The sequence below is a fragment of the Musa acuminata genome, chromosome BXJ2-10, assembly GCF_036884655.1.
Source record: "Musa acuminata AAA Group cultivar baxijiao chromosome BXJ2-10, Cavendish_Baxijiao_AAA, whole genome shotgun sequence".
Lineage (NCBI taxonomy): Eukaryota > Viridiplantae > Streptophyta > Magnoliopsida > Zingiberales > Musaceae > Musa > Musa acuminata.
Window position 1 is genome coordinate 24,661,705 of NC_088347.1, and position 20,864 is coordinate 24,682,568.

Consider the following 20,864-nt stretch of genomic DNA (forward strand, 5'->3'; position numbering starts at 1 on the left):
AATCGATGGTGCATCTCCTTTCTCTTCTATAGTCGACAACGAGAGATTTAAGCGATGACAATGGACTCTTACATTATATTTACGAACAATCATTCAAAACGAGGGATGGTCGACGGGGCAAAGTCGTACGGTGACAATCGATCGGAGAAAAAAAATTTATTTTTTTAAAAATATTATTTATAAAATTTTAAATATATGAATATTCTACGGAAAGTTTTTAAAAATAATTTTTTGGGAATTCCCACCATAAATTGTTCAGTTTTTAATACTTGAAATTGGAAAATACATTCTCGCAAGTAAAAGAGGTTTCCTCTACTATTGACTTCACGAGAGGACCCATTCTCTCTCTCTCTCTCTCTCTCTCTCTCTTTCGCCCCTTTCGACTCCAAGCCACTTGACACCTTCGTCGATCTCCTTGGGCTTGAAGAGGAGGAGGGGAATCGAGGCAAATGGACATCTTGATCGCGCAGATCCAGGCGGACCTGCGGTCGAGCGACGCGCTGCGCCAATCGGGGGCGCTTCTGCAGGCGCTGCAGCAGTCGGCGGCGGGGCGGGACGTCTCTGCTGTGGCCCGCTCCACCTGCGAGGAGATCCTCGCTTCCCCGGCTTCCGCCGTCTCCAAGAAGCTCGCCTTCGACCTCATCCGATCTACCCGCCTCACCCCCGACCTCTGGGACACCGTCTGCTCCGCCGTCCGCGCCGACCTCGACTTCCCCGACCCTGACGTCGCCGCCGCCGCCGTCTCCATCCTTTCTGCCATTCCCTCCCACCGCCTCCCCCGCCTCGTTGCCGACGCCCACCGCGAGATCGCCGCCTGCTTCGACTCCCCCAGCGAGACCCTCCGCCTCGCTGCCACTGAGACCCTCGGATGCGTACTCGCTCGCGACGATCTCGTCCTCCTCTGCGACACCGCCCCAGGCCTCCTTGACCGCGCCTCCGCCTGGTGGGACCGCATCGCTGAAGGCACGCTCGACCGCTCCGACGCTGTTTCCTGCGCCGCCTTCGCGGCCGTCGGCCGCCTCTTCCAGGAGTTCGAGACCAAGCGCATGAGCCGCCTAGCGGGGGACAAGCTCATCGATGGCGAGAACTCACTCGCGATCCGCTCCAATTGGGTTGTCGCCGCCATTGACCTCGTCTGGAAAAAGCGCAATGCCCTCATGGCCCGCTCCCTCATCATCCCTGTTGAAAGCTTCCGTGCCACCGTGTTCCCGCTCGTCTATGCTGCAAAGGCCGTGGCTTCTGGTTCCCTCGAGGTGTTCCGGAAGCTATCCAGGTCTGGAGAGAGCAACAACAACACGGGCACCGCCACCGCGGTGGACTCCTCGATGAACGCTGAGAAGCACGTCGGGGTCTCGGACGTGGTCTCCCATCTCCTGCCGTTCTTGAGCTCTTTGGATCCACCTTTGATCTTCGAGGTCGGAATCAATATGCTCTCTCTGGCTGATGTTCGGGGAGGAAAGCCGGAGTGGGCTTCAGCATCAATCATCGCCATTCTGACACTCTGGGATAGGCAGGAGTTCTCTTCCGCTAGAGAAAGCATTGTGAGAGCTGTCGTCACGAATCTCCACCTTCTCGATCTCAGCATGCAGGTACATTTCTCAGTCCGTCTTTGTCTACTCGAGAATGATTTATCTATCTATGTGTAGAGTCAACAGAAAAAGATGACTAGAAAGAACTTAAGCTACTAGCAGCAGCATAATGCAGGAGGAAGGCGTCACTCAAGCTAGTCTAGCTGTTCTGATGCCACCACCAGCCTTATATTGCATATGCAATCTTTAACATATTGCATATCAAGGACGCGCACCTGAGCACATCCAAGCATCTGGTTTCTTTTGTCTTGATCTCTAATATGTTACATGTTGAGGACATGCACCAAAGCACCTCCATGTTTGGACTGGATTAGCCACGTTATCTTAGCCTTTCAAGAACTAGGAATGTTCTTTGATAAAGAATAGTAGACTAAGGCATTAGCTGCTCACATTGATCAGAGATATTCCTTTTTTTTCCTAATATTGTAGTTCAAAGGCAAAGTTTACTTTTTGTGATAGCTCAGAGGGGTAAGCATAGATTTTCTTTACTTCGACTGCCTTCTTGTGGTTTTGGAGGGTTATATGTTGGACTGAAGTTTCTATCATTCCTCCTGATTTCAGGTTTCTTTATTTAAGATGCTGCTTCTGATGGTGAGAAACTTAAGGGCAGAATCAGATCGTATGCATGCTCTGGCATGTATATGCCGCACAGCCCTTTGTGTTGATCTTTTTGCAAAAGAAAGTGTGCGAAGAGGACAAAAGCCCCTCCCTGGAACAGACATTACTTCACTTTTCGAGGATGCAAGGATAAAGGATGACTTGAACAGTGTAATGAGTAAAAGCTTGTTCAGAGAGGAATTAGTTGCTTCACTAGTAGAAAGTTGCTTTCAATTATCTCTTCCGTTGCCTGAGCAGAAGAATTCGGGAACTGAGGGTAGAGTCATTGGTGCTTTAGCCTATGGTACTGGTTATGGTGCACTTAATTGGACAGAGTCAGCTTTGGAGGTTGTAGAAGTGTGCAGACCATGTGTTTTATGGGACTGTGATGGACGAACTTATGCCATAGATTGTTACCTGAAGTTACTTGTCAGGCTCTGTCACATTTATGATACAAGAGGAGGTGTGAAGAGGATCAAGGATGGTGCTTCTCAGGAGCAGATTCTGAATGAGACTCGGTTACGCAACTTGCAATTACAACTTATCAAAGATCTTCGTGAGGTTAGTCTTATCATTTATCCCAGTCAAGGAATCTAATATTTCCCAGATTGGTATGTACCAATCGGTATTTACCAATCAATCCATGGCCTAGACTGTATAGATTGGTGTTGGTCAATATTTAATACTTATTATTTTTTTGGTGATACCATACGGTATATGTTGGTGTACTGCCCGGTATACGGGTACCACACTGGTTCGGCCAGTTACTAAACTGATATTAGACCAACATTATAAAATATTAAAGCATTGTGCAGATGTGGGAAATTGCAAATTTGTAGTAAGTAAGCATGACCTATTAGAGATAAAGTACGTTCAACTTCGAGTAATTTGCTATTCTCTTCCTTGCTTCCTCTTCAGGTTTAGTATTCTTCATGATTGCAATAAAATCTGTTTTTCTAAATGCTTCCTTTCTTTTCTCACTCTCATATTCATTTGTGCTTGAATCCGGTTAAGTTATTTGTTGCCGCTGGGTGCTTAGGGGATTATCTATTGTATGTAATTGTTTGGATTCTTCTTTTAATATTCATGCGATAGTCTGACACTATGGTATTTGTGAAAAAAGAAATCTAACAAAGAGATCTATCTTCATATCAGTTTATTTGCTTTGTTCAGGATAAAAATGTAACAGTTTTTTCATCCTTATGCATTTGAAGTTGTGAAGGTTCCTTTCTTGGTGAAACAACCAAGATCCTCTTTAGTAATCTCATATGTGCTTAAAACATCAATTCTAGTAAATTAGAAAACATCACTTGTACATCATAGGATCTCATGTTTCTCGTTTTTTTAAATCTATTTTATATCTATAAACACCTATGTTTTCCTTGTCTGCCTATTTATCATGTTAAAGTAAGATTTCATACTTGATTTCCTTTACAAGGTGCATACACCAAGAATATCTGCACGCTTAATTTGGGCCATTGCTGAACATTTTGATATGGAAGGTCTTGATCCACTTCTAGCTGATGACCTGGAGGATCCGTTAAACATAATTATATCAAATATACACAATGTGTTGTTCAACACCGAGTCCTCTGCAACTACTGCAAACAGGCTACAAGATGTGCAAGCTATCCTTATTTGTGCACAACGTTTAGGTACACGGAATCTCAGAGCAGGTCAGCTGTTGAGTAAAGAACTTGAAGATTTTAGAGGTAGCACCTTAGCTGACTCTGTAAACAAGCATCAAAGTCGCTATATATTGCAGATATTGAAGTACGTTGCCAGTCATCCAGAAAGCAGGTCAGTCGTGTATGCATGTTTTTACAAGTTCCGCAAATGCCTTTTGTCAGTTAATTGAGTTCACTCACTGTTGAAGTATCTATTAGATATCAATTTTAATATATTAGCTGGTTAAATTAAGAAATGTGTTTCAGTTGCTGATAATAACATTTAGCAAAAAGCTTAAAAATGGCCAAGGAACACTTCAGTTTAAGTCCATTTGTTTAATTCATTTATCCTATATGTTTGTGGCTGTTGACTCTAAGAAATTCTATTGATAGGAAAAAATAACAATGGCAATGCAACTGTAACTGCATTTAGCAGAAGAACAAGGGTTTTTTTGTGAACAAAATATGGGGTTTTCTCTGGGGATATAGATGGTTTGTCAAACTGAGAAAGCTAGAGACATGATTTGATAAATATGTGCTTATGGCTTGGGGGAGTGTTTATGGCACAAGTTAATTTCGTATGCAGAAATTTCACAAATGTTAATCCAATAGTGTTATAAAGTTGTTAGTTTACTTTATTTTTTATATTGTACTAATATAAATCTCATATTCGTTATGTAGCATAGTTTCTTTGGAACTGCAGTACAATGATTATTTAGTTTTGTTATAGCTACCAATATACTTCTTAGATAATTCAATTTTCAATAGTGAAAACTATATTTACTTTTAGTTGTATTTAATGGACTAGAATAGCTGGTAAAAAGCAATAACTTAGTGTCCTGCAGAGGATATACTTGTCACGGCCAGAGGTGCATGATTGGTTTTGTACCTCAGACCTAATGCATGTAGGACTTTGCTACACTTGGAATTTTGGAGCATTAATATGCTTATTACGATGGTTTTAAGGATCGGTCAATTACAATTCAATTTTGATCCAGCCTCGGTCCTAAGTTTGATTTAGTTGATGATTATCCCCTGTTCTAATATTGCAGTTGATTTCGCCAGAATGTTGTTGGATTGGCTGGTTTGGATGAATATTATACTAGAGAACCAACCTTGGCAGAGAGTTCTAGGTAGAAGAGGAAAGTAAATGGGACAAAAGGAGAGGAGAAGACAAGAGGTTGAAGGAGTCCGAAGAAAGGTTGGAGAAAGAAATACTAATCTGTTGTTTGCTGGATGCCGTTATTGCTTGTCCAGTACATTAGCAGATAGTTCTTTATGTTCATTGGTCAATAGTGACATCATTGTCATTTTTAAGTTCTATGGAGTAATCTAGACGGTGAGACAGTAAATGAGGAGGGTTGGAAATTGGGTACATGGTCAGTACATGTGGTTGAGTAGTTGCATGTTCTGAATGGTGAGGGAGTTACTATCAGATCCAACAGCTCTAGGACTCTGATGACACTAAACTGCTATGACGTAGGCCTAGGATATACATTTTTGCAAAACAATCCTCACCCTTTTCAAAATAGTAGATTTGGACTTTAACATGAAACTTTCATATGCACTTTAAGATGAAATTTGGATAAGATATACATATATATGTATATATTCATATGTGTATGTCTATATATATACACATTTCATTTTTTTTAACTTTTGTATTCTTTTCGTTCTCTTGAGCTGATTATCGATCCTCCATGCATACATATGTGGCCCATTAGGTGCAAGTCATGTTTTGATCTGTTCATATCATCCAGGCTATACTGCATTAAAAGCTACACGGTAGATTTCTTTTGCCCAAGCTTATTGTTATACTTTCCTCTTCTAGAACCCAACTTCTTGGGTCAAAATGTTTTATGCTTTGAAGCTTTTATCTGAGAGGGCACTCAGATCCATGAATCATAATTTTGTAGTGTTGCTAGTGCATAACACGAACAAGAAATTAATTAGTAATTATCTCTCTATATATGGTATATTTCTGTGAAAGGATTGATAACACATTCTTGAATCTTTCACCTGTGCTGATGTCATTCGTACTTCAATCTTCTAAATCAACTTTAGTTCTGTGCTATATTTTTGGGCTATCTGTAGCTACATATGCTCCTGCCAGTTTGATTTTTTGAGTAATGATTAACATGTAATACTTTTCAGATGGGTAGGTGTTAGCGAGACGACAGGAGATTATCCTTTTAGCCACCATAAGCTCACAGTCCAGTTTTTTGAGACATCTGTAGCACAAGACAGAAAGTTGGAGGGATTGGTTCATAAGGCTATTCAAGAGCTTTGGAGGCATGATCCCAGTGAATTGAGCCTTTTGTTAACCAAAGGCATCGATTCCACTGGGCATAAAGTATCTCCAAAACCACATGCACTGACTGGTAGTAGTGATCCTTGCTATGTTGAAGCATATCACCTGGCAGATTCGACGGATGGAAGGATCACCCTGCACTTAAAGGTATTAGACTTTCATACTTATGTCATGTTTTGTTTAAGGTTTTTAATTTCACATAGTTTTTTTGAAGCCTACTTTGCTTCCATAATTAGCATTTATATTATTATATATATTTATAATTTTAATTTTTCAAACCATGAAGTGAAGGAATATTTAAAACATATTTCCCAGGGCTAGCAAAAATAGAAGATTTCAGTAATGGAATAACAGAAAAGGGAAATAAAATGGATATTGCGTTTGGGTGTACAACAGGATGGTTGTAGAGCTTATTCAGTTAGTGTGTAACTGAGGTATAAAGGGTTTAAATCTCGACTGATTACAGTTTTGACAGTCGATTAGCCAGTGTTGATACTTTGCGAGGTATACTGACTTTCCAGCATCACTGGGAAAATAAAATAAAATATTAAATACTGACTGGTATTGACCTACATGGTCTTCTATTGATTTATGATCAGACTATAAAGACCGGTTGACATGTACTAGTCCAACTGATATTGAAACCTTGTGGAAAGCAATAAGAAAAAAAACATGATTATGTTAAGAATATTCGATAAACAGGAATCAGCTTATATGAGAAACTAGTGTTGCAAGTATGAGGACCTTGGGGTGGATGCTTGTTTTAAAGAGAAAGATAAAACAAGGAAATGCAAATTATGCACTTATTGAGGATACTTCTGTAGAAATTGGTTAAGAAAATGGCCTGGACCTGCACATCTCTATTAGCCTGCAGCTCCAAGTGTGGCATGGTCCACTTTTGGGTGTTTGTTTCAGCATGTTCTTCCACCCATGCTGCAGCTAATTGTTTTAACTATAGAGCTAGATATATCTTTCTTGAACAGGAGATTGATAAGAATTCTAGCAATATCCTCTTGGCTGGGTACTTCTCCAACCAGTGTTGCATCAAGTTTCTTGACATTCTCTAGTATGATAGTTTTGTTTCTTAAACGTTTTAGGTAGAACCAATTGAGAATGACATAGTTTTGAGGATTATTTGAGGCATAGTTTGCAAGATTGTCTAACAGGTTTGTGTTTGGTTATGAATGATATGATCGACATCGTTAAGATCATCAATAAATGATCGACTCTATTCTTCACTTTTCCCTCCTTGTATCCTTCCGTCTTTATCTTACATTATGGTGGTTGAATGGTGGTACATGGTAAATGCAATGGTTTTAACATAATGCTAATACTAGCATTGTATTCTCTATCTCACACTCATAGTTGTAGATATTCTTTTCCTTCTTGTTCTATATCCCCTCCTCCCTTTTTGAGGCTGTGAGACAATAAAAAATCTGCAAAAAACTGCTAATTCTGGATAAGTTTGATGGACTATAGCTGGTTCCGTTGATTCTAATCGGGTGTATCATACTGGAATTAGCTGATGCTGTGAAGTGTGAACTATGATTATAGGGCATTCTTTTTTTGTTTAGCTAAGTAGTTGAAAGTTATTGATTTGTTTTACCTTAGATATGATTTCTCTTTCTGTTTTTCATTGTGCTGCATTGTAATAAGTGGTTGCAAATTCTTGTTGTTGTCATAGAAAAAATGTAACTTTTGACTTTCATGTTATATGTTACATCTCGAGATCTCCTAAAAAAAAGTCACAAATTCATGACGAAGCAATTCATTATTTTTGTTGTGACTGAATACTTTTTACATTTAAATGCAAAGTAATTGAATACTTTTTACAGTATACTTGTTAGACCAATCAATCATTCTGATTAAGTCAATAAATGCAGATCTTAAACTTGACTGAACTAGAGATTAATAGGGTGGATATCCGTGTTGGACTATCTGGAGCATTGTACTTTATGGATGGGTCACTTCAGGCAGTTCGGCCGCTAAGAAATCTTGTCTCACAGGTGTTTTTTGGGACCCTGCTAATTTTCTTAGAGTTTGCTTCTGTAATTTTCCAGTTGATGCTTATTTTCCTTTGACTTTGCAATTTGTTTTACCTTGCTATCACTTGTTGATGTGTATTTGTGGCACATAGATGCTTTAAAAAAAACTGCTTTGTTGGTATCTGTTTGTACTTGCACTTGCACATGCACATGCATACATATTACAATATATGCTATATATACATATATGTGCCTCTCCATAAATTAGTTTTATCTACTTCTAGTTTCATTTTTAGGTGTTAAAACATATCTTTCAAAATCTTTTCAACCTGAATAAATCAGCACTTTTAAGCCTATAGTGCTAGAGTACGTTTTAAGTTTTTTCATGTTGTCATATTACTTTAGTGGAAAGAAATTACATATTCTCCCAATTTTTTCATGTTCTTACTGCAATGCTATGGCAAAGCCTTTAGAGAAGACACTAGTATGCACTCGGCATTAATTTCTTTGAACTGTAAGTTACAAAGTTGGGTTTAATTATATATAATTGCATGATAAGATCCAATTTTCTCATTAATACCTATCATTAATTGTGAAGAGCTATTGTGTTGAAGAACTGTAATGATTTAGTGTATTAGTGGATGAATGGCCTAATTTATATGACAAAATAATTATAAGAGATGTACCTTCCAGTGCCACATCACAATGATATCTATGTGTGAGTCTGGTCATTTTTGAAGCAGTTCTTTCTCCTTTTATACAGTCTCCATTGCTTAATTTGATTGGTTGGAATACATTACATGTGAGCATGTTTTGTTTTGGCTCATTTTTCCTTTTAGAATGTGAATCAATTTGAATACTTTTTTGGTGCATATAAGACAAAAGTGTATCTATCTACTTATGATAATATTTAGATTAATGTTGTAGCCTCACGTGAAATTTGTTTATGTTAGGATCCAGTCCTTAGCAGCGTCACTGTTGGTGTTTCGCACTTTGAGAGATGTGCTCTTTGGGTTCAAGTTCTTTATTACCCTTTCTATGGAAGTGGTGTTTCTGGAGATTATGAAGGAGATTATGCAGAAGAGGATTCTCAGATTTTGCGGCAAAAGCATTCCCAGAAACCAGAACTTGGAGAGCCTGTAATCTTACGGTGTCAGCCTTACAAGATCCCGCTAACAGATCTTCTTTTGCCACATAAATGTTCTCCTGTTGAATATTTTCGCTTGTGGCCAAGTTTACCAGCTATATTGGAGTATACAGGTGCATATACTTATGAAGGAAGTGGTTTTAAAGCCACTGCTGCACAACAGTATGAGGCTTCCCCATTCCTCAGTGGGCTCAGATCACTCGCATCTAAGCCTTTCCATCAAGTCTGCTCACACTTCATCCGCACAGTGGCAGGCTTTCAGGTAAGTCCTAGATTGTTTTATACTTAGTTCTATAATTTAGAATACTCTTCCTATTAAACTGCATTTTTTCATCTTATACATGCAGTGTCTTTAGAATCATAGTGAGTATACAACAACGATAAGAAGCCATAATTTGGAAAAGAAAAAAAAGAAGAAAAGAAAGCCATAATGACCCACTTGTTTTGGGATGTCTGCATGGATTTTTTCCAACCATTGAGCTCTGTCTAGGGCACTTTCGCTAGCCAAATTAAGAGTTCCTAATTAAAAAAAAAAATAATTTCTCTTAGGTCTCCCTCTACTTCATCACCACTAATCCTAATTGATTCATCTCATTGAAACAATATTTATTTGTCTTCTTTGGGTATATTCGTAACACATGAAACATCTTTTGCTTCGTTTTATCTTTTGTATGAGTTATACTCAATGTTTATAAGTATAAATATGTATTTTTCTATTATTTCTAGTAAATCTATACATTCATCTCAACAATAATAACTTTTGGTATATGTTTTTCTAAATGCCCAACATTCTGATCTATCATGCATGGTTGACCTTGTTCCATTTTGTGAATGATTAATAAAATAATAATTATTGATCTTTTCAATCTTAGAATCAAAATGCATATCCTGTTTCACCGGCAAGCATCTTCTAATGCCTTTGCAATTGTTGATTGAATTTTTTGGACTGTTCTGCTGATTGTAAAAGCAGTTTCTTATTCTGATTTATCTCGACAGTTGTGCTATGCTGCAAAAACTTGGTATGGTGGTTTTGTCGGTATGATGATCTTCGGTGCCAGCGAGGTGAGCAGAAATGTGGATCTGGGAGATGAGACAACAACGATGATGTGTAAGTTTGTCATCCGAGCATCTGATCCATCAATCACAAAGGAAATAGGATCAGACCTGCAAGGCTGGTTAGATGATATTACGGACGGGGGTGTGGAGTACATGCCCGAAGAAGAGGTTAAGACTGCGGCTGCAGAGAGGCTAAGAATCTCCATGGAAAAAATAGCCCTGTTCAAAGCAGCCAAGCCACCTCCACAGCCTCCAAAGGTGGAAGAAGAAGAGGAAGATGAAGATCAGAAAAAGAAAGAGACTGATGATGAGAATGGTAACCCTAAAGAACCGTCAACCTTATCAACTCTTACTGCAGAGGAAGTGGAACATCGTGCCCTTCAGTCTGCAGTTCTACAGGAGTGGCATATATTATGCAAAGAAAAAGCCGTCAAAGTTCAGTGACTTCCTCCCCACCCCGGTGAGATCTTTGGCTTCTCATCATACTGCATGATTTAGTGTTTGTTGATTGTAGAATTCCCTTGTGTTGTTGTATACTGTGTGACTCATAATTTTGCTACTCTTGTTGATATTTGTAGTCTTAATTTCCCTGTGAGTGTTCTCTGGAGACTTGCAACTCTCGTGTACTTTGTTGCGATCACAGTGCAGGCCGGATGATAATATCATGTTTTAATCCACAAAAATTATCATTCTGAGAAATGTCATTGTTGTTGAGAACTGTATATAATTATATACATATTACTAACTCTGATTCGAATTTGGTTTCCAATTAGTAGTATCATGATGGTTTGCATCAGATTGCAAATCTTAAAGCTACCAAATCCCATCTTATCATAATTCAATTCAAATCTGGATTCAGTCAGATATCATCCAATCTGTGCAAACCCAGTTTAGGTTCCATGATAGATAAGACATCAGAACAACATGAGAGATGAAGGTTTGAGTTATGGAGACTGTCCCTATGCATTGACTCTCTTCGTACCTCTTCATACCCCCGTATTAATGACAGTCGTATGATGATAAATCACAAAGTATTAATTTTTCGGAATATGTGATCCACATGAAACTATTTGAGGCAGACGCCTCTGTTTTCTATTACGGGCTAATTAGAATTGGAATCACCCAAAGGGGGTGTATATATTTGAGACCCTAATCGTCAGGCCTTCCTCTTTCATACGAATCGCTGCTGCTGCTGCTGCATAAATCAAAGGGTCAACTCCGACCACGATTCCGGAAACATAAACGCCCTCCTCCCTTCTTCCTCCGGTCCTTTCCCCCTTGTCCTAACCCCGCCGCCGTCTCCTCCTCCCACCTCGCCTCGCGCCCGCCCCCCCGAATTCCGATAATTAAAGAAAAGCCCTCTTTTTAGATCTCCCGCACCGCCTCTCGTCCCTCTTGCCAGCGCGGGACTTCGAGTTTCCATGTTGTGACCTGCCCCTGCCCGTCGATCGAATCTGTCTGTATATGGATCGCGGCCGCCTCTCTGGCTGCGACTGTTGGATTGGAAGCGGTGGCGATCGCAGAAGAGAAGGGCCGGAGACCGAGTGGAAGGAGGCTCGCCCCTTGTCATGACATGGCCGCCTCCGGTGGTTCCCAGCACCGCTGCGTCTTCGGTCGGTTGGATTCCCCCTGTTTCGTCATCAGTATTATGTTGTCGATGTTCTGTCTTTTGCCTGCTATCGGTGCATGTTCTCGTTGGCTTTGTATTTTTAGTTGCTTCAATAGGAAAGATCGTCTTTGAGCTGCTTTCTGTCTTCGATTCGGTTGCAAGTTCGATTCTTGGAGTGTAACAGGGTTTTTCACTTCAATTTTTTGGGGTTTTGGCAGTTGGTAACATACCGTACGATGCAACGGAGGAGCAGCTTATTCAGATATGCGAGGAAGTTGGCCCCGTGGTGTCCTTCAGGTCTGCATTCTTGAAAACCCTAACAATCTTGACGTGTTGGAAGCTTACCTTTTTTTACTCGTTATGGTTCTCTATTGTTGTCCTTTTAACCTCTGATTTTTTTACTCTTAATGGAATGAGATGGTACACATTTACATGTAGGCTAGTTCATTTTGTCCACCTTGCAATTTCAATCTTTTAGTGTTATTAACATGGTTTTTACTTTTAATTGGTCGCATATTTTTTCACACTTCATTCTTCATCTTTCTTTATATGATTTTCCACAGGCTAGTGATGTGTAGGTACTATATAACTCACTTACCATAAGCTTCTCTCTATGCTGTGGATGGTACTTGTTATCTATAGATACCATTGTATTCAGTAAATAGTTCCTTTAATAAGCCTCTCAGACTAGCTGAACATATATATTGACAGGAACCCGTATACAAATAGCAAAGTTCCATACCTAAAACTGTTAATGTTGAATGGTTATCAATATCTTAGGGAACTCACTGTGGGAACATATCTAACATGGGGTAGATCTGTTCATCTTTTTCCTATGTATGCCTTTTAATGGTACTGTCATATTGATGCAGGTTGGTCTTTGATAGAGAAACTGGAAAACCCAAAGGTTATGGGTTTTGTGAGTATAAAGATGAAGAAACAGCTCTGAGTGCTCGCCGCAACCTTCAGGGCTATGAGATAAATGGTCGTCAGTTACGAGTTGACTTTGCCGAAAATGATAAAAATGCTGACCGTAACAGGGAGCAGGTTGATACCCTTTAGCTGGTTACCTAGTAGGAGTATTTCAATTCTCTTTCAAAGTTCCCCTTTCGTGTCTCCTTGGGTTTTAACAGTGAGATTTATCTCAAAGGTTTATGGCCACCAGATGCTGTCATATTTGTGCCTACTGTCCCTTGCTATTAGTTATTTTTGCAGGCCAATTCTGGCATGTTGCTCCTTTGTACTAGTTCTTTTCTTCCTATTAACATAGGAACAAACTTTATTTTTCTTAATACATGAGTTGAGAATTAATTTTTTTCCATGGAAATTAATATTTTGTTAAATAGCTTTTGAAGACTATTATGGCACATTTATTACCATTATTGAGCATGATATTACTATTTACTAATAAAGCAAAAGATGTACGTCCTCATAAATATGTTGTGCTTCTCTGTCATCTGCTAGTATACATTTGATTGGAAGTTTCATCTGGCATTAGTTTTTTTACATTGTTGGTGACTGCAATTTTTAGAAGTACACTTTAAGATGGACTCATTGAGTAGATATCTAATCAGTATTATCTTTGCAGGGTCGTGGTGGACCAGGATTGGCGTCAAGTGCTGGTTGTCTTTCTCATTTCTCATTTTTAATTAGGTTTTTCGTGATTTCTTTTATTCTGTTTTTGTATGATTCATGAACAATTTCTTTGTTAAGATGCTTTTTCAAATATGGCAGATGTTCAAAAACAATTTAGTGGAGCCCCTATCTTGGGTGATTCAACTCTTCATCAACCACTAGGGCTCCCATTAGCTGCAACTGCTGCTTCTGTCATGGCTGGAGTTCTCGGTGGAGCTCAGACTTCTAATGCACAAAATGTGTTACAGAGCCAACCTGGAGTAGGAAATGATCCCTTGACTCACTATCTGTCTAGATTATCTAGACACCAAATGCATGAAATTATGTCTGAGATGAAGGTCACTTCTCTTTCTGCTTTCTTCTTTTAGTATTAATATGTCTGCAGTTAATAATCAAGTATTTTGTCTCATTCTGATAACAGGCCCTGACTGCTAAGAACAAGGCTCTAGCTCACCAACTTTTGCAAGCAAGTCCACAGTTGTCCAAAGCTCTTTTTCAGGTAATTCGTCTGGATTGAACTTTTGAATTCTTTTGCAATTGTTGGTGGCTGTGTTACCGAATTTGATAGGATGATCTCAAGTGAATATACATATGAATCCAGAAGTATGGTTTTGAGTTTTGAGAATTTGAAGCGACCCAATATCTATTTGTAATTTAATGACTAGGAAAAGATGCATTTCTTTCTTCTGTCAACTTGTTTTGGATCTCTATATTATAAGATGATCCTTTTGATATTGGTGGATGCTGATCGTGGCTCAATGTTCTTGTTTTAGCAAAGAGAGAACTGCTAGATTTTTTCATCAAGTTAGTGAATAAGTACAAGGTAAGAAGAAAATAAAAGGAAACAAACATGAAAGACAAGCTCCATATGCTTGTTCTTTTCATTTGATAGTTCCATTTGATTTATAATGAATCCACAGTACAAAATAGCAGCTGTAGAACATGTATTTCAATTCAAGCCCAGGCCTCCTTCAGCTAATGGTTTACAAACTGCCTTCCGGTTCATCAGCCCTTTATTTTTTGGTATCACTTCCAGACCATAAAATCTGTTGGCATCTCTTTTGAACCTCGTTAATTACAGATTTAAGTAACATAAAAAATATGCTTCAATATACCTGCACGTAATATACCTGACTTAACAAGCTGCAACCTTCCTTCACAAGTAAGAAGTCTAGTTGTCCAGCTACCTAATTTACAGGTGATCTTTGTATTTTGACCTTTAATTCCATACAAATCAAAAGCACAACCAAGTGCCTGACTGGTTACCATATCCTTCACCTTCTTAAATTCAGAGCTAGTATATGTCTTTTCACCCTTTGCCAACACCACCCAAAAATAAAGCACTCTTGTTCTTGTTCAAAGAAAGAAGCCTGCTGTAGTTGAGAATTCATACAAATCAAAAGCACAACCAAATGCCTGACTGGTACCATATCCTTCACCTCCTTAAAGTCAGAGCTAATATATGTCTTTTCACCCATTTACCAACACCACCCAAAAGTAAAGCACTCTTGTTCTTGTTCAAAGAAAGAGACCTGCTATTGTTGAGAATTCAGACAAATCAGTAATCAACATTTTTGTAGACTACTCATTCTCTCCACTTAATAGTAACAGATCATTTATTACTGGCTGACTGCAAATGTTAGATTGGTGAGCTTCATCTTTCTACGCATGGGATGATACTGAAATTCTGATGAGTCATTTTTCCTAATTTTCTGGACAAAACCTCCATTGCTAGAACAAAAGATCGAAGACATGAGATTACATTGTCTTAGACTCCCTTTTCTCATGAAAAAACCCACCAGTGACATATAACTCATGATGGAAAACTTGGGAGCTCCTTAGTTGCATGAGTTCAAATTGCGACTAAGTTAGAGATTTTCGTAAACCTATTACTGCTGTGGTTTCTGGGTGATGAAGGATAGAACATGATGGCATCCTTGCTTTTGTTTATGTTCTCCTGCATTTAGAGTTATCTTTTAATTACTTTATTAATGAGATATCTGAAACTGAAATTCTGTTCTGTTTTTGTGCTGCAGGCACAGATAATGCTTCGCATGGTTACACCACAGATGGTCTGTCTTGTTAACCTTGAGATTAACTCATGATGGCAATATGTGGGCTTTATGCTAACATTAAATGCTTGTAACTGACCTTGACTACAGATGCAGATGGCAGGTAGTGGCCAATCATCAATTTCAACCTCTCAATTTTCGTCCCATCTTGGGCAGGCATCTTCACAAACACTAGGTGGAAAGTTGTCTAAGCCACCTGAGACTCTAGTGCCAATCACATCACAGAGCCCCGTAATCCTCAAACAGGCTTCGTTACCTATTCAGCAAGTCCATGTTCAACCTCAATACCAGCTCCCACCACTGCCACAAGGTCAAGTGTTACAAGGAACTTTACCATCAAGCTGGCCTCAATCTATTGACGGTGTTCCACTTCAGCCTTCTCCTTTATCATCATCCATATGCCCGATATCACAGAGTCAAACCCCTCTTTCACAGCAGCCAGTACCAACTGTTGCAAGTTTAACGCATCATCCTCAGCTGGCACATCCAAATACCGCTCTGCAACAGGCAAACTTGTCTCGTCCATCTATTTCTCAGGCAAGACTTTTCAATAAATAATGTTGTATTCATTATTTAATTCTATGTTCTTGAGCTCTACCAGGCATTATCAAGAATGGTTATCTTGATGAAAAAATAAAGAAATGTTATCTCATTAGATCAGGAAGTCCTGTCTTGTTTCTGCATGCAGCCTATCGATGGTTATTGCAGTCTGATTTCTCCTTAGGTTCAATGCTGATAGGAACTTCGCAGCCTGTCACGCTCTTTGAGTTTTTGTGGGAATCCCCTCTTTGGCCTAACCGCTTTGGCAAGGAATTGAAGTCATTGGAAGGGTTGACATTAAGGCATTCTGTTGACCCTTAGTTTGGAAAAAGACATCAATTCTTGTAACATTAATATGCTGTCTTAGATTTTGCAAGCATTTAAATTTAAGATCTGTATTTAGACTTCCTATAGTTAATAGATCATAGCCCTTGTGCAATTTTCTCTTGAATATCATAACCTTCAATGGGATTGCTGTGTGAAATTTGTAGTACTTTCTGGGTGATGATCAAATTATTCATGAGCTTGACTTTTCTTTGGTAAAAGCAGCAGGAACATACATATGAATGCTTATTTCCTTGTTTAGTGTATTTGGCTTATTAATGGATTTGTTCATATCATGCATCACTTCTGAAGTTTTCTATAGTACTGAGATGTGCCAGAATTATGTGGGGTTATTCTACTTTCTCACTGACAATATTACTGTTTCCTGATAGACTGGCTTGTCAAATGTTCAACCACCGTCAGTTGGATTAGAGACACTTCCAAGACAAATTTCAACATCTTCTGCAGATTCAGTCCGGACTTCAAGAATCAGTACACAAAGTTTAAGTGGGGGACCAGCAGATCGAACAAGTATGGCAGCTCATATTTTGGAACCAATAAGTTATCCTCCTGCAAAATTACGAAGGTTAGAAGATGGAAGTGGTGCCACGCAAACATTGATCACTAATCCTGCTGTTAATAATGCTGCACTTCGAACACTTGGATCTGGCACAGTTGCTGGGAGTCAAACCATCGTAACAGATTCGGTTGGACATTCTGAGAAGCAGATGCCTCAGGTATATATACATCTCACCCATCTTGTTTCTATTTAGTCTTGTTTCAAAACTCATCATACTTTTAAATGTGAATTTTAAACTTTTCTCTATAAGCTAAATTCTTGTTTCTTACCAAAAGACAAACCTGAACATCCTGAGTATACCAGAGAGAGCCCAAACACCACCCACCAAGTAACACCAACTAATTATAATTATATATTTTTTATGTTATATTATTATATCTAGATCTTTTTTCCTCGTTTCTAACATGTATCAAGCATCTTGTAAAAATTTATCAAGGAATTTGTGTAGTAGCTAAGGCTTATGACAAGTAGTTCTCGTCTGTAGTGGGATGGCCTTAACCTTAAGGTTGTTACTTTTACATATTTGACCTCGAGTTATGAACTTCTGTTAGCAATTACATGGAAACCACGAGTTAAGGAACAATCATATGATGCAATAACTATTTGGATGTGACAAGGCCAAATGATATCAATAATCAAAGGTGTCAATGTATGACTAGGCCAAATTTTGGTGTGTGTCAACGAGGTGTGCATGGTATCATTCTGTACCAGAAAGATATCAGTATGCCTTGACTCAAGAAATTGCGCTGTCACAACTTGAGATAAACTTGTGGGACTTTACGGCTGTCTTGTCCTGTACATCTCCTGGCTGTCTGCCAAGTCTCTTTCAAAAAGTTAATAATCATAAAAGAGTTTGAAGTATCAGTTTCACCGATGCATGTAGGCTTTGATTAAATTGTATTGGGCTTCAAGCACATTCATTTTTGAACAGTCGACCTAACTAGTGAGGAGAATTCCTCACAAATTACTTTAAGCATATCGTATACTTGAAACTTTGTCTTTCCTATCATTTGTCGTACTATTTCACTCTGGTGATCATGTAGCCTATATGAGCAGTCTCCTCATGTTTCTTCCCTCGATCTTAACATCATATGATATTCTTTTGTGCAGATTCCACCTGAAGTAGAGTCAGCTCTACTGCAGCAAGTACTGAGTCTAACACCAGAACAGTTGAGTTCGTTACCTTTAGAGCAGCAACAGCAAGTGCTTCAGCTCCAGCAGATGTTATCAGCTAGCAAATAGTGTAGCTTGATTTAGCCGATCCCTCAGCCGTCCTTGTTGGTTGTGTTATGTGCATTCATTCTTTGATTTATAAGATGTTGGAGAGGAAGAGAAAGCATAAGGGTCTATCACCCACCACCTGTGGACCGAACAATGCAAGGTTTTGTTTCCTTGCTTACATGTAACACTAGGCGATAATTTATAGCCTTTGAATTCCTTTTTTTCTCTCTCCTTCCTTCCACCAGGTGGTGCCAATTGCTTAATGTTCAAAAATCTTACAAGGATTATGAAAACAACAATGTTTGTGACAGTGGGAGTGTGCTGTGTGTGTCTCTATTTTATTCAAGTTTCAATCTGTTCTTCTTTCATCACATAATGTGATGATGCAGATCTTGCTTAGTTTAACATCTGGTGGGCAACCTTTTCTGTTGTGCTTGACCTTGTGATTCTTTTATTGGTTGACATCCATCTGAATCCACTTCTGTTGTGCCAAAAGCTAAAATAATGCCTTCTGAGACATGAAATTGCTGGTCAGCATGAATTTATTAGTTTGCATTTCCTGGAGGAATAAAAACTTAATGGTCAGTGCTGCTAATGAATGAATATACACGTGCGATTTATATGGAATGAAAAGTTGTTACATGCTCCGATTGGAAACAACAAAAATGCATATTAACCAAATAATGAAAAGAAGAAACACTATATTTATAATTATTATAATCTCAACTAAAACCAAGTTGTACCGACAGGCAAAGTCAACTGCAAGCATTCATCGTTGAGTAATCTGTGATCAGCTCAGAGTCAAAGTTTCACCGGTCACATCCTTTCAATGGAATAATTAATTCGTTAACATCATTGAGTCTAAATTACTAATTTCAAATGCTTAAGATTGAATCTAAATCACTAATTTAAAATATTTAATCAAAATTTAATAGTAATTCACACATCAAACCATTACAAATCAATAATATTCTTAAGTTCCATCTTCCCCACTAAGAGTCAAACTCGGTTTAACTTGGTTGAATCTAAACTATGTCATAGTTAACAATAATATATCGATCAAATCCATAAAAATCAATTTTATTCTTATTCCATTTTTGATCTGAGACTAAATTGGGGTGTCACATTCCAGAATAAAACAACAATTCGAAAACAATTGTCAGACTAAATCGGAGTGTTGCATTCCAGAATAAAACAACAATTCGAAAACAATCATCAGACTAAATCGGGGTGTTACATTCCAGAATAAAACAACAATTGGAAAACAATTGTCACTCCACTAAATGGCAAAGTGATCAACCAGCATATAAATATATCAGATCACATTCACATACAAGCATCAAACTGAGGATTAAAAAACCCAGGCCTTTCATATGGAAGAAGCGAAAAAAAGAAGCAAACAATCACCAAGTAGCAATGAACTGCCACATTCTGTATCCAGTTTTTTGAATGAAACAGGAGAAACTGACAAAAGAAACAATCGTCTCCAGCAGAAAAATACTAGAGGCAATGATGATAAGTTTTATTTTTCTTTTCTTAGTTGAATGATCTATCTCTCTTATGCAGAGGCAGTCTTCCTCTGCTGGAATGCAACTGCATAAAGTGGAACTGCCACTCCGATGCCGAAGCCAGAGAACACTCCCAAAGTCACCTTCAATTTCTGATTCTTCGTGCCATCCAGATTATACATGTGTTTCGCATGAACATAAAATGGTTCATCATGGCCATGCCCTCCCATTCTCTTCAAGCTAGCTGCACGAAAACCCCGAGTCACTGCCATAAAGTAAATCAACTTCTATTAGAAAATAGCGGCAATCAATCAAATAACACGATCCTCTGGTAATATAGTCAAGTAAAAACATATTAAAGGAAAGACAATGCAAAAGACTGAATCGATGAGAGATCATAAAGCTATATGGATCTCTGTCGAAACAATTCAAAAAGTGTTTTCCGCAAATCAACCTTTTATGAAGCTGGCTGTCAACATGACAAACCCTCTGAAATGGAGGGTCTGAATAATACCAATCCAGTGAGCATGACTGAGATTATCTAACTATTTTTTTCTCATTTCTAAACTGATAGAACTAAACATTTTAAGAGTGCATTATCTCAAGTGGAGCCTTTCCTGCCACTCCATATTCCCATTTACACACAAACACAATTGGATAAAAAAAAAAGGGGGCATTTTGTTGCAAATTTAATCCATCTCCAAAAATTATTGATATTCAGAGTAAAATAGAAGAAACCACATATTTGTAACATATATTCCTGTCTCCTTTACTCTTGCTTGCAGTTTAGTATATGTCATCGGTTTGGGCACAGTATAAAGAAAGATCAAGTAATTTCCACAGGAAGAACAAGTTCAGGCTATCTTTGTCAGTGAGACCACAAAGATGGAATAAATGGGGATCAAAACCATCAACTTGACGACAGAGCCGACCAACAAGGTAACCTCTTATTCGCTCTTTCTACTCCACTAACACGGATGCAACAAGATGCCATGTTTCAAACGTGATTTCTTTCCGTGATGA

At 38.6% G+C, this 20,864-nt stretch overlaps 2 protein-coding genes across 3 annotated transcripts; both read left to right on the forward strand.

Moving 5' to 3' along the window:
- Nucleotides 1–319: 319 nt before the first annotated feature.
- On the forward strand, nucleotides 320–10,968 carry LOC104000286 (protein TPLATE). 2 transcript variants are annotated; one of them, XM_009422294.3, is made up of 7 exons: nucleotides 321–1,589; nucleotides 2,151–2,747; nucleotides 3,625–3,986; nucleotides 6,008–6,311; nucleotides 8,048–8,170; nucleotides 9,103–9,558; nucleotides 10,293–10,968. In XM_009422294.3, exons 1-7 carry the CDS (start codon nucleotides 450–452, stop codon nucleotides 10,794–10,796), a joined length of 3,486 nt encoding a protein of 1,161 aa, XP_009420569.2. In that variant the 5' UTR covers nucleotides 321–449; the 3' UTR covers nucleotides 10,797–10,968. The 2 variants fall into 2 exon arrangements, with proteins under 2 accessions (XP_064984479.1, XP_009420569.2); XM_065128407.1 differs by lacking the exon at nucleotides 10,293–10,968 and having other exon boundaries at nucleotides 320–1,589; nucleotides 9,110–9,442.
- A 524-nt stretch (nucleotides 10,969–11,492) lies between these two features.
- Nucleotides 11,493–18,643, forward strand: LOC135624608 (cleavage stimulating factor 64-like). Its single transcript, XM_065128408.1, has 10 exons — nucleotides 11,493–11,965; nucleotides 12,180–12,258; nucleotides 12,834–13,008; nucleotides 13,550–13,583; nucleotides 13,696–13,934; nucleotides 14,018–14,095; nucleotides 15,633–15,668; nucleotides 15,759–16,205; nucleotides 16,925–17,269; nucleotides 18,223–18,643. Exons 1-10 carry the CDS (start codon nucleotides 11,926–11,928, stop codon nucleotides 18,352–18,354), a joined length of 1,605 nt encoding a protein of 534 aa, XP_064984480.1. The 5' UTR covers nucleotides 11,493–11,925; the 3' UTR covers nucleotides 18,355–18,643.
- The last annotated feature ends 2,221 nt before the right edge of the window (nucleotides 18,644–20,864 follow it).